At 46.8% G+C, this 12,899-nt stretch overlaps 1 protein-coding gene across 24 annotated transcripts in view; it reads left to right on the top strand.

The window, feature by feature from the left end:
• rims1b (regulating synaptic membrane exocytosis 1b) overlaps positions 1-12,899 on the top strand; it is a 53,972-nt gene that overhangs the window by 28,996 nt on the left and 12,077 nt on the right. For 4 of the 24 annotated variants that reach the window (XM_076982538.1, XM_076982537.1, XM_076982544.1 and 1 more), the window contains 15 exons: positions 99-217; positions 539-669; positions 1,230-1,401; positions 1,723-1,876; positions 2,194-2,250; positions 3,574-3,727; positions 4,691-4,804; positions 5,324-5,386; positions 5,725-5,802; positions 8,090-8,173; positions 8,699-8,764; positions 9,149-9,265; positions 9,547-9,653; positions 10,105-10,220; positions 11,165-11,316. In XM_076982538.1, coding sequence (XP_076838653.1) covers positions 99-217; positions 539-669; positions 1,230-1,401; positions 1,723-1,876; positions 2,194-2,250; positions 3,574-3,727; positions 4,691-4,804; positions 5,324-5,386; positions 5,725-5,802; positions 8,090-8,173; positions 8,699-8,764; positions 9,149-9,265; positions 9,547-9,653; positions 10,105-10,220; positions 11,165-11,316 — 1,684 coding nt within the window. The other 20 variants (XM_076982541.1, XM_076982540.1, XM_076982547.1 and 17 more) reach the window with 16 other exon arrangements.

The raw sequence follows: 12,899 nt of genomic DNA, 5'->3' as shown, positions 1-12,899 counted from the left end.
GCTGCCGGCCACCGGATGGTATCACGCTGTTGGAAGGCTCAGTGAGGAGTTATGTGAACCTCTTATATTCTTTTATTTTGTACCTTTTGCTTGTCTAGCTGGATCCAGTTCTATAGATGAGTCTCAGAAGATGGACCGTCCTTCCATCTCTGTAATGTCCCCAACGAGTCCCGGAATATTGCGAGACCTTCCTCAGGTCCTACCTGGTCAACTTTCTGTAAGTAGGAGAGGGATAATGATTATAAACCATGGTAATTAGTGTGGCATCAGAAATATCATATGACTGAATGACACGAAAGCTAGTGAAGTGTATTTTTGTTGCTCCTAAACCTCAAAAAAGGGTTAATCACCCTTTACTAGTTCTTACAGTCAATTATACCATGACTTTGGAGTCTTACCCAATTTAGAACTTGCATATATTAAAATATATTTTTTTTGCATATATTAAAACTTCTAATTGTTATTAGAAGTAACGTTCATAGAATATCATACCAACAGACGGTTTCATGCAATGTCATTTATGTGTTTTCATAACAAGGTGAAATTGTGGTATGACAAGGTTGGCCATCAGCTTATTGTCAACGTCTTACAAGCCATAGACCTGCCCACCCGCCCAGACGGCCGACCACGGAACGCTTACGTTAAAATGTACTTCCTTCCTGACAGGAGGTAAGCACTTGAGATTCTAGCATTGAGAAATCAGTGTTGTGTATTTATTCACATTGCACCGATCCATGGTAATTAAGTGCACAGTCCTTCCTATTCATGCAGCTGATTAACGGGGGTGAGGTGGGCAAGTTGAGACACAGGAAGAAGTAGAGACCACTGAAACACTTTACGTGGTCAGTGTTACTTTGCTGCTATACCAGTTACAGTGTAATATACTGAGTAGTTATGTGCAACAACAGTAAGACACTGTGTACTCACTCTGTACGTATTCCACACACACTGCAAGAACAGTGTAGTAGTGTAGTGCAGTTGCTGTGACTGCACGTTGTTACCCAGTGTAATTACAGTGTAATTAATGATGCAGTTGCACTGCAAGTGTCATCATTTTGCCAGCATGGAACATACTCAAGAACATACATGTCCCAATACCTTTCACAGTCTCTCTCTCTCTCTCTCTCTCTCTCTCTCTCTCTCTCTCTCTCTCTCTCTCTCTCTATCTCTCTCTCTCTCTCTCTCTCTTTGTCTCTCACACACACACAACTATGGTTGAATACTTGCAGTGACAAGAGCAAACGGAGGACTAAGACAGTGAAGAAGAGCACGGAACCCAAGTGGAACCAGACGTTCCTGTACTCACACGTCCACCGCCGGGACTTCAGAGAGCGCATGCTGGAGATCACCGTCTGGGACCAGCCCCGGGCACAAGAGGAGGAAAGTGACTTCCTTGGAGAGGTGTGTGTGTGTGTGTGTGTGTGTGTGTGTGTGTGTGTGTGTGTGTGTGTGTGTGTGTGTTGTAGAGGTCTACTAATGACACTGGAATTTGTAATGCTGGTAGCATTGCCTGGGAGAGGGCATCTGGCTAATACAAAGTTCCTTTTAGGCCATGCTTATTGATTATTTTCTGTCAGAAACAAATCCACTGATTGGGTTCTGCCTAGTTTAAGAAGCAGCACATGTCCAAACCCACGGGGACCTGTGCGAGGTCCACCTCTGCAGCTCACCGTGGGGAGTGTCGAACGCAGCCCATAATCCACCGTCTCCGGCCTTCGTCAGATCCTGATCGAGCTGGAGACGGCCCTGCTGGACGACCAGGCACACTGGTACAAGCTGCAGTCCCACGACGTCTCCTCGCTGCCCCTGCCTCAGCCGTCCCCCTGTCTGCCCCGCAGACATGTGCACGGAGACAGCCCCAGCAAGAAGCTCCAGAGTAAGTGATTGACTGAGTGAATGAATGAATGAATGATATCTTAGAACTTGGTGAAAATAAGCTTTGATGGCCAATATATAATCAAGGAATATGCTAATTTATGCTAATTCATAACTATGTAGCTGCAGTGATGTAAGCTTCAGTTAAGTTCTGTCCAATACTTGTCTACATAAGTATCAGTGGGAGTAGTAATTAAGTGATTGGTATAAAGGCGTGACAAAATCTGTTCCACCGTCTGCGTGGTCTTGAGACTGTGTGCTGTATGATGTTGTATTTCCATAGCGACCAAACTGTTATGCTGTGTGTGTATGTCCCAGGATCTCACCGCATCATTGAGACTGATTATGATGATGCAATTACGATAGTCTCCCAAGGTGGGTGGGCTGGGGGCGTGGCCACTGTGGCCCTGAGGTAGACGTCCAGCACTAGGTGAGAGAGAAAGCAGCCATTTTGGACTTCTAGGCTTCAGATTTTCCTTGTACCACTGGACCGTGGGGATGTGATTTGCAACAACTGCCACTGCGTCGGTTATCAACTATCTAGATGCACAGTTCCATTATCTGGAACAACACCCATATGTCTAAAGGGAAAAAAGTCAATCTGAAAAATGAGAACGCAAACTCCGTCTCTAAAACAAAGGAAAAAATCCTCAATAACCATACATGAGCCTGGCGATTAGGATCTGGACACTTCGATCCAAAAAGATCCAAATCCATTGTTTTGATGTCCAGATGGTATATTCAGTTTACATTGTTTCAGATTACATTGTAGGCATTAAATCAGTCTTTCTCCCCCTCTGCTGGAATCTAATACATTTGTTTGACAAAATAAAAACTCACAACCAAAAATGCATGGAAACCGTAGGAATGGCACTGTAGCTGAACTAGTAGTACCACGTATAACACCTTCATAAGGCCTGTTCAACTGCGTCATGAAGCTGGAATAACGCTTAAAAGGAAAAATAGCCAATTATGACAGCTTCATACACATTTATTTGGGTCTTATGACATCGGTTAGTTTGTGCTTTTGTGTTACATTTGTTTTTATTGCATGTAGCAAAGCTTGCTGTAGATTATAGCAAAATTCCAGTGCTAATTTTGTTGTTGTGTAAACAGTGACAACTGTTTTAGCATTCTGGTTTTGCCAAATAATGTCATGAAGTTATTTCATGAAGTTATGGGAAGTTGTATAAATTCAGTGTTTTGTAGAGAAGTGTATGACCTTGTGGAGGTCATACTGCTGAGGAATGCGCCGTGACACCAACCTTTAGGAACTTGCGCTGACTGAGCGGCAGGTGTTTGGGCCACATCAGCAGACCGCCGCCCATATCTGGTACTGAATGGTTGAAGGTTTACAGTAGAAGAGTGTAGGTCTGTCTCCAGGCTTTTGTTGGCATGTTAGCAGTAGTGGAGCTGGTGGCTTGGCCTCACTCCTCCGCATGAGCTAGAGCTAGTAGTTCTAGAACTGGGAATGTGTGGGTATCACCGTTAAAGTGTGCCTGGTCCATTTTAACTGATATCTGCACATGTGTTCATTCTGAATGGCTGTAATACAGACATTCAGTGACATAGAAGCACTGGAGCGTTCACACTTTAATACCGGTCTCCCTCACTGTATATGTGTGTGTGTGTGTGTGTGTGTGTGTGTGTGTGTGTGTGTGTGTGTGTGTGTGTGTGTGTGTGTGTGTGATATCCCAGCGGCAGAGCGGAGCTCCAGGGAGAGGGAGAGGAGCAGCACCCTGGCGGTGCCTGAGAGGCAGGCGGCTCTACAGCACCGCTCACGTTCCGTCTCACCACACCGGGAGGACCAGTGCAGAGCCCGCTCACGCCCGGCACACGTGCCCATGCAGAGGTGAGCCTTCAACGCTCACGCCCGGCACACGTGCCCATGCAGAGGTGAGCCTTCAACGCTCACGCCCGGCACACGTGCCCATGCAGAGGTGAGCCTTCAACGCTCACGCCCGTCACATGTGCCCATGCAGAGGTGAGCCTTCAACGCTCACGCCCGGCACACGTGCCCGTGCAGAGGTGAGCCTTCAACGCTCACCGCCCGGCACACGTGCCCATGCAGAGGTGAGCCTTCAACACTCACGCCCGGCACACGTGCCCATGCAGAGGTGAACCTTCAACGCTCACACATGGCACAAATACACCCATATGGCACCTCCGTCATGGGCTCTGCCATGACTCTGTGTTAATGTAGTATGCACACAAAGAGAGTCAGACTGCAACATTTGCCCTGCATCAGGGTGAGGAGAAGGACTGGATCATTAGCCACGTGAGAGGCAGGGAGAGCACGGAGCCTGTCTTGGCGTGTCCTGCCAGTCCCGAGGTTTGACACGTGGGAGTGCAGAACATTTCAGCTCAGAGGAGAGGGCAAAGGGGAGCCATTTTTAGAAACTCGGTTTTTCTCCTTTTTGCTCTCATTCACTCTTCCTTTATCTCGCCCTCTGAATTCAGTTCAGTTGCAGTTCAAGGTAGCTTGGCATCGGCATGGCTGAATCAAGTAGAGCTGAGCATGCTCTGTGGACATCACAGTAATGCTTTGAATTTATTTCCTCTCCCTCCCTCCTCCTGTCTCTTTTTTCTCTCTCTACTTCTCCTCCTCTCATTTTCTTCCCCCTCGATCCCCTTTCTTTCCGACTCACTCTCTCTTTCTCTCCATTTTTCTTCCTCCCTCCTTTATTTATCTGTGTATCTCCCTCTTTCTCCCTTCACCTTTCTCTGTCACTCTCTCTCCCTTTTAACTTCTCCCCCCTCTATCATTTCTCATCTCTCTTTCTCTCCATCTCTCCATCTCCCTCGTTCACTCCAGGAGTCTGGATGAAATTCACCAGAAGCAGCACTTGTCCCACTCCCCCACACCCTACTACAGCTCCTCACAGGAAGCACGTTCTGGAGACTCGGACTACGACTACTCTGAGGAGAGGTACCCTACGTACCCACACACTCCCTTTGGCCTGCTTGCTTCTCGGTGACCGAAACCACTGTTGTCACGACACGCTATAATTAACAATGTGTGATTCTGTGGGAGGGGTTTCCCAAGCTCCAGGTGAGGCAGGAGTATGAAATTTAATCGCACACGTTTACTACATCTGACATCTTCATGAGCTGCTCCTAAATTGCCACGTGACTAATTTAAATATTTGAAGGCTTTGAAAAAAGGCTTTATTTTATATTGAATTCATCGGCTGCATTGTTAAATGGTTACATACGTTGTTTAATAGCATAGTTCTACTCTACTAAACTACTAATACTACTAATATTACTAACAATCTTCAAGTTATTTGATCATTAAACTTGTGAGGGTTAATTAATTAACATTAATATGTTAATTTCTAAGTATATGTCTCTCGTGACTTCTCTGTTCACTCGTGTTTTAGTCTTACTTTTGGCTTGGGTTGTTTTTTTTGTTTTGTGTTGTCACCCATCGTCACGACGACCTCAGTGAGGTTCTGGAGGTGCACAGGTCAATCCGGGGTGGGAGTGCTGAGTGCCTGCACACAAACAGGTAAAAAAAAAAATCAGATATGAGATATTGAGACTACACTTCCCAGCATCCTTTTCCACAAACAAACAAAGTCACAAACAATGCTCTGTTTGTTAACAACACAAGGTTGCCCACATTTGAGGACTGTCCACGCCTCGGCAAACCACAGTATATTGACGTATTTTATTGATTACGAGCACTAGGTTCAAAATACAAGATTTGTTCCTTGCTGTGATTTCTTTAACAAATTTGACTAAATTGATCTTTCTTTTCCATGCATGACCAAACTGCATGTCTCTCACAGTACTGTTTTCTTCATTCTTTTCATTGCATGGTCGCTCGTGCACTACCCTTGCTAGGACCCTAGGTAGGCACTCTAATACCTTACCCCCAAAGATGCCCTTGTTAGTGAACGGCATTCACAAAGACATATACAGGTAAGAGGCTGTCCTGCTTGTCTGCTCGTGAGGGCCCTAACCCCAGGCACTGCCCCTTGTGACACTGTCCCAGTGGGTGTGATGGTTTCTGCCATTTCACCTTTGACCTCTGCTTAAGGAACATGGCTTAGTGTGTGCTTGTCATAGTAGATGTGGCTCTTTCTCTCCTTTCCATCATTGTGCTCCTCAAATGTAGAATATTGTACCTACAGATGCACCTATATACTACACCACCGGGATTCATAAGCAGTTATAGTCATACATATAAAGTGTATACCACATAATACATTCATGTATACATATGTAGTAAAAAATATATTATTTGCAAAAGTTAGTGTACAGTGTGCTCGGTCCCTGAGCCAGGGCCCGGGGGAGGGGAGCTGTTAGCCCCCCCCCCCCCCCCCCCCCCCCCCCCCCCCCGCTACGATGTCCTTGGTCAGGGGGCGGGTGGGGGCGTGTCCAGTCCCAGTCCTCTCCCGCCCTGCAGAGTTCAGTGCCAACCCTAATCTGACGCGCCAGAGCCAGGTACTCAAGTCTTGAAGTATGCGAGTGGGCTGGATTAGGCTTTGACGTGAACACTGCGAGGCTTCAGATATCCAGGAGTGGACGTGGACAGCCCTGTCCCTGGCGAGGTGGAGCACACTGTATTGAAAGAACAGGGCAGTGTTTTCATCGTGTCTTCATACTGTTGTGGAAGTGTGGGTTTAGCAAAGAAAGACTTGTGCTGGAATATCTGGTTTTGTATATCTGGTGTTATATATTTGGTATATTTGGTATATCTAATTTAATTTTATATATGCAAATGGCAGCAGTTGGTCTGTTGTTGTGCTGGCATGTTAACCAGCAGCTATATATATATGTGTGTGTGTGTGTGTGTGTGTGTGTGTGTGTGTGTGTGTGTGTGTGTGTGTGTGTGTGTGTGTGTGTGTGTGTGTGTGTGTGTATTTGTACATCATCTACTTGTATTTATATATTAATAAACATACATATAGAGCAGGTATGATGTTTACTGTTGGTTATTTGCTGTTCTTGTTTGGCCAGTCCACCTTAAGTCTTTCCATTTCATGGTTTTAGTTTTCCTTCCCTTGTGGGTAGGAACAGACTGCTGAATGTGTTTTCTTTCTGTGACTGTAGGTCATGTGTCAAAGTGAAAGCATGAACGTATCCCAAGCTTTTGTTTAGTGCACAGCAGAAAAGGCAAACCTCTCACGCCCCAAGCTCTAGCCGGCTGACGTGCCTGACCCTTTATTAAATTCCTGCTCCTGGGTCATATTCTGTTCATAACCTCTAAATTTTACTTCTGGCTTGCCTGCATGCTTGTTTTTTTGTTTGTTTGTTTGTTTGTTTATACATTTCTTCCCATGCTAAGCTCCACCCTTCCTGCATGCCTAAAGGCTAAATCGTCACGGCGACTAGAAAGGGGCGGAGTGGCTCTTCGTCTCGCCGCCCCCCAACGCGTTCTCAGATTTACAGATGAGGTCAGCCTTAGGTAAGAGCCAATGAGCTTGCTTAGCCATGTGTGCTAGCAAACCAACTAAGAGACTCAATATGTAGCCAAATTTTTTTTTTACAGTATCATTTTTACAGTATCTAAAACACATTTATGCATTACCATCTGGCACCAAGTCTTGTATTAGATTACGGAGAAACAAAGATTTGAGGTTGAACAGTAACAGCTTGGTCGAAGGTTGCACACTATTACAGCTTGCCTTGGCTTGTTGCTAGTATGGTTGCCAGATCTTTCTTTTGACCTCCTATCGGAGTTCTCTGGCTCCCCTACACAGGCTGGACTCACGAAACAGATTTTAGCATGTGCAGTACAAGAGGACCTGCCATGCTCTCGCCGAGCTGTAATCAGCTTCATTCATTAACGCTGTCAGGTTGGTGGAATCCAAAGGCCAGCTGGGTGAAGGCATGCGCAAAAGACCCAGTCAGAGGGGGTTAGAGAAGGGAAACGCCCCCCGCCTTACGCTAACCCTGCGCCCACTTCACTGTCCTGCACCTGGAGGTGTGGCGTGTCCATCCCCCATCTGTGCCAGGGTCCGCCCACAGTAAAGGCCACGGATCCCTCGTGCACAGATCATGAGCAGAACACCGTACTGCCATCTCTGAGTCACAAGCACAGGCTCCCGAGCTCCTGTCGTGTGGGCATCACAACTCAGCAGTGACTCTCTTTCCTCTGTCTTTCTTTTTCTCTTTCTCTCATTCTTTCACCCCCTCTCTTTCTCTTACTCCTTCATTGTCTCACTCTCTTTCACCTTCTCACTATCTCTCTCTCAACACCCAGTGATCTTCAGCCAACATTGGACCGAGTCAGGAGTGCCAGTACCACCTGCTTGAGGCCAGACACCAGTTTCCACTCTTCTGAAAGGTACGAATCACCTGTGGTGGCAAATTACACAGCAGCTAGTTTCTTAAAGTGTGTGCCATATTTGTCAATTGTGATTTTCACCTAATTGAAATTTGTCCTCCACATTTACCCATCTGTGCAGTGATAACACACACACACTACTGATCACTAGGGGGCTGTGGTATGCACGTGCCCAGAGCGATGGGCACAGAACAGTTGGGTTTAGGTGCCTTGCTCAAGGGCACTTCAGTCACAGCCTGGGGCCTGGGAATCAAACCCACGACTCTCCGGTCACAAGATCCTAACTACCAGAACACAACTGCCCCATGACTTTGACATCTAGTCAACTAGTTCCCCCTCTCTTCCCACAATTCTTTGACACTTTCTTTGATTTTCCAAATACTACCACCCTAAACCCTGCCTCCAAGTGGACAGGCAGCCGCCCACTTTCTTCTGGATCTTTCCATCCGGCTGTTTCCTCACGGGTGGTTTTCTTTCCTTTGCATCTGTTCTGAACGTGTGCCATCCGCACGACCCCATGAGCAGGAGGTCAGGCAGTTTGGACAGGCCTGCCTGTCCAAAAGCGAATAAGAAAGTTGTGGCCCGTGACAGGTGAGCTTCAACAAAACACCAATCAAAGCACCCTTTGCGCCTTGTCCCCCCACACAACTCCCTTCTTCTCCTTTTCCTTCTCGTGTACCCACATCTTTGCGTCTTTTATCTCACTCTGTTAACCCCTTGCTTCCCTTCTTTGACTCGTTTATCCTGCTTTTCACATTTGCATTTCTTCAGCGCGTTCACGGTTTTCGATCTCTCCTGCTTTATCAAACTGCCCCTCACCCACTGATCGTTTCACTTGCCCTTCCCCCACTGACCGTTTCACTTGCCCCTCCCCCACTGATCGTTTCACGTGCCCCTCCCCCACTGGCCTTTTTACTTGCCCCTCCCCCACTGATCGTTTCACTTGCCCCTCCTCCATGTGGTGGCTGTGCTCAGGATCCAGCCCACCTCCATCCTGCGGGGCAGCAGGTGGAGGACAGATGCGCTACTCCAACCCTTTGTTCCCAGTGGCCCGGCGGGCTCCTGCCCCAGCTCCCTGCGCTCTCTGGACAGGTGCTCGCTGCTGAAACACCGTCTATAAGCCCAGTGTCTCACTACAGCGCAATAGCCTCCACTGTCAGAGCCAAGTTCAGTCTTAGTTCAGTGCCAGAAGGTAGGGCTGTACTACTAGGCCTGGTTAGTGTTGATTAAGTTTGCCATTAGGTTAAGAACAAAAAAAAAAAACAGGTGTCCTTTCATCTTTGCCTGCATTTCTTTTTTTTATCTCTCCCTTGCTCTGTTTCATTCTATGTATCTCCATCTTTGACTCTCTCTCTCTCTCCCTCTCCATCCAGGGCACATCTGCACGGTGGCCCTTTCTCTCCCACGGGGTCTCCCTTGTCTGTACGCAGGGGCAGACAGTTACCCCAGCTCCCTGCGAAGAGCAGCAGTGTAGAGCAAGGTAGGTTTACCTGAGTCTCTCTCTCACGCTCTCACGCCAGATGTCAGCCAGAAAAGCCACACGGCTCACACAGCGCCATGTGTCTCAGACACAGATTCACAGTGGACGAATAATCTCACATGGCTTCCTCACTCAGTTGCCTTCACCATTTCTTCTGTCTCCCCACAATGTCATCTGCCTCTCTGTATCTCTACTGTTTGTCTCTTCATGTTGTTCAACTCATGAAGAACATGTCTCTTCTCATGACGGAAATGAAGACTGTTACCAGTCTTCCCTGGTTTATGACACTAATAATAAACCTGAGGAGACAGGTTACTAACTCCCCTCACGCGTTCATCACGATTAATTTAGTCTTCATGCGTTGAATTATGTACTGAATTATATACTAAGTGTCTGACCTCTCTCTCTCTCCCTCTTTCTCTCTCTCTCTTACTCTCTTTCTCTGTCTCAGCTCTAGCTGTAGAGGAGCGGACTCGTCAGTTCAGTCATATCCGAGTCTCCCCTCATCGTCCGGGCACCGTCAGCTCGGCCCACGACCAACAGATGGAGCTGAAGAACAAGAGAGAGGTGAGTCAGACACCGAGACTGCCTCACGCACTTCCGGAACGTTCTTCACATTCTGCCCATTTCAGCATGCTTTTAACGCACAGCAAATTACCTGGAGTTACCCTGGCAACCTACACTTGTGCAGCGCAAATGTGTAAAAAGATCTGTGATTCTTACCTATAATTTACTGCTCCGGACTTCTGAAGTACATTTAATGGACCCTTTTCACCTGGAAAAACTGCATTCCGATCTGAAAACAAATTCTGTTGACTCCTTTAAAAAAAATAGGACATTATTCAAAACAACAAAGCAGTTTGTCTTTTAGAATCATTTTAATTGATCACTATGCCAAACTGGAAACTAAGTTAGGCATTCTCAGAATAAATAAGTAAATGAAATGTGAAATGAAATGTGCCATATTTGTCAATTGTGATTTTTTTTCACCACAATCGAAATTTGTCCTCCGCATTTACCCATCTGTCCAGTTAGAACACACAAACACACACTGGTGATTACTAGGGGGTTGTGGTGCACACGTGCCCAGAACGGTGAGTAGCCCTAGCCCGGTGCCCAGGGAGCAGTTGGGGTTAGGTGCCTTGCTCAAGGGTACCTCAGTCATGGTCATGGGAATCAAACCCACGACCCTACAGTCACAAGACCAGTTCCCTACCACAGGACCATGACTGCCCCAATAAATAAATAAGTATTTGCATTTACTTTTATTCTTGCATACATTTCACACTCAGCAAATATGCTCAAATAGGATAGCGGTCAGACTGCAAGAAATAAGTCCATTTGAATGCAGTCAAAAGACATTATGTTTAGACTGCATTAAATCAATCCATTTGAGTGCTATAGAAAAGTATAGTACTGAGGCTAGAGTAAAGCAGGGCATGTGAACGGCCCCAAGGGACTGGAGCAGATTGTCTCCTCTTTCTGGAGCAGGTTCTCTTTTGTCTGAACAGATGTATAAGCGGAGCTGTGACAACATGTCAGCGAGGTCGTCGGACAGCGACATGAGTGACGTGTCGGCCATTTCACGGGCCAGCAGCGCATCCCGTCTCAGCAGTGGCAGCTACATGTCCGTTCAGTCGGAGCGGCCACACGGACACGTCAGGTCAGGACACGTGAACTAGCGCACGCGCACATACAAATGCACAATGGCCGATCCAGGTCACAGGACACTCATTGGCTGCAAAGAGATGCTCAAATGTACACACACACACACACAAGCGCAACAACACACACTTCTGTTCCTCTGTCTTCGTCTTTCATTTTCTCCTATCTGTAATCTGAAAATGCTAATTGTCAGGCCTCCAAACTCACCTCCACATAAATCAATAAACAACCACACACCACTACTACTACATAAAAAACTACCACGCAAACTACTACATAAATGTTACTAGAGCATTTAACATTTAATCAGCAGCTGAGGTTCTAAAAATCTTAGCCCCACCTCCTTTTTTATTTTTTCTCTTGGCTCCACCCCTTCTTCCCTCATGCATGTTCAGCTCTGTCTGTCGTGCGTTATCTTTGGTTGTTTGTTTCCTTTTGCATGCTACACCCGTGTCGCATGCGCTTGCAAATTCACCGTCTCGTCGGGTGGGGCGGCAAAAGGTCAAAGTCACTGGAGAACTGTGAGGGGGAGAAGAAAAGAGAGAGGCGTATCTCATGGGGGGTATGCCAGCCCGTCCAGAGGCAGAGCCTGGGAGAGAGGCGCTTCTCTGCGGAGCTGCAACGCCGGCGCCACACGGTGGCCGGAGATGTCAGGTAACAGGTGACCCAACCCAACGCCAGCTACAGAATCAGATCCCTGCATTAGAATCAGTAAACAACTAAACTCAGATCAGCAACAAAGAACATGCCCTCTAAGTGAATTATACTATAGCCATCAAAGGGTGAAAAGGAGGTCAAATTGTACTCAAATAGCAGAGCTCCTCCTATGTGCTGAATACATTCATGGTACATCATACTTCATCATACATCATACTAACATCATACATAAGTATCATCATAGTTGCTATAAATTAAACGTGATTCCAATACAGAATAATTATCTGGCCCAGTGGTGGGGGAGGCCCTCTCACAGGGATACAGCCCTTTTGCTAAGGAAACCGACTGGGGCATCACCCCACCTGAGACCCTCCAGTTCCAGGCACACGTGGCACACGTGGGGAGGTTTTGCTATTTCACACATGTCCTCCGTCTAGACATGCGGTGTCAGGACCAAACCTGCATTCCTGTTCCACTAGGGTCTGATTTACTAAAGGTGTTTGAATATCAGTTATTTCCTGCCTGGCAGTCCCAGTAGCACAGCAAGTGGCTGGATAACAAATTTGTGCCATTATAGTTATTGACCACCTAATGGAAAGTGCACCAGGTGCACGCTTTTTGTTGTATTATAATGACTGGTGGGTTTCTGTTTTCCCACTAATTTTCTTGTTCTCTCTAGCATGAAAACCCTGTCAAACTAGACAGATATGCTGGCAAGCTAATTTAATAGCTAAAATCAATCTGGTTGCGGGCTTGATCTGGCCAATGGCTTCTCTCTTCGGTTCTTATGTGTGTTCATGGGCTTAGGGAATCACCCACTGACCTTCATACACCCCTTCCTCATGCACACATAGTCAGATGCTGTTGTTTGAACATATCGCCAAGTGTTTGTGTGCCCTGCGAGTGTGTTTTGTCACGTGTTTG

Source organism: Brachyhypopomus gauderio, chromosome 20 (assembly GCF_052324685.1).
Source record: "Brachyhypopomus gauderio isolate BG-103 chromosome 20, BGAUD_0.2, whole genome shotgun sequence".
NCBI classification, from domain to species: domain Eukaryota; kingdom Metazoa; phylum Chordata; class Actinopteri; order Gymnotiformes; family Hypopomidae; genus Brachyhypopomus; species Brachyhypopomus gauderio.
Note: the sequence above shows the minus strand (reverse complement) of the source record. Positions and strands in the feature narration are given on the sequence as shown.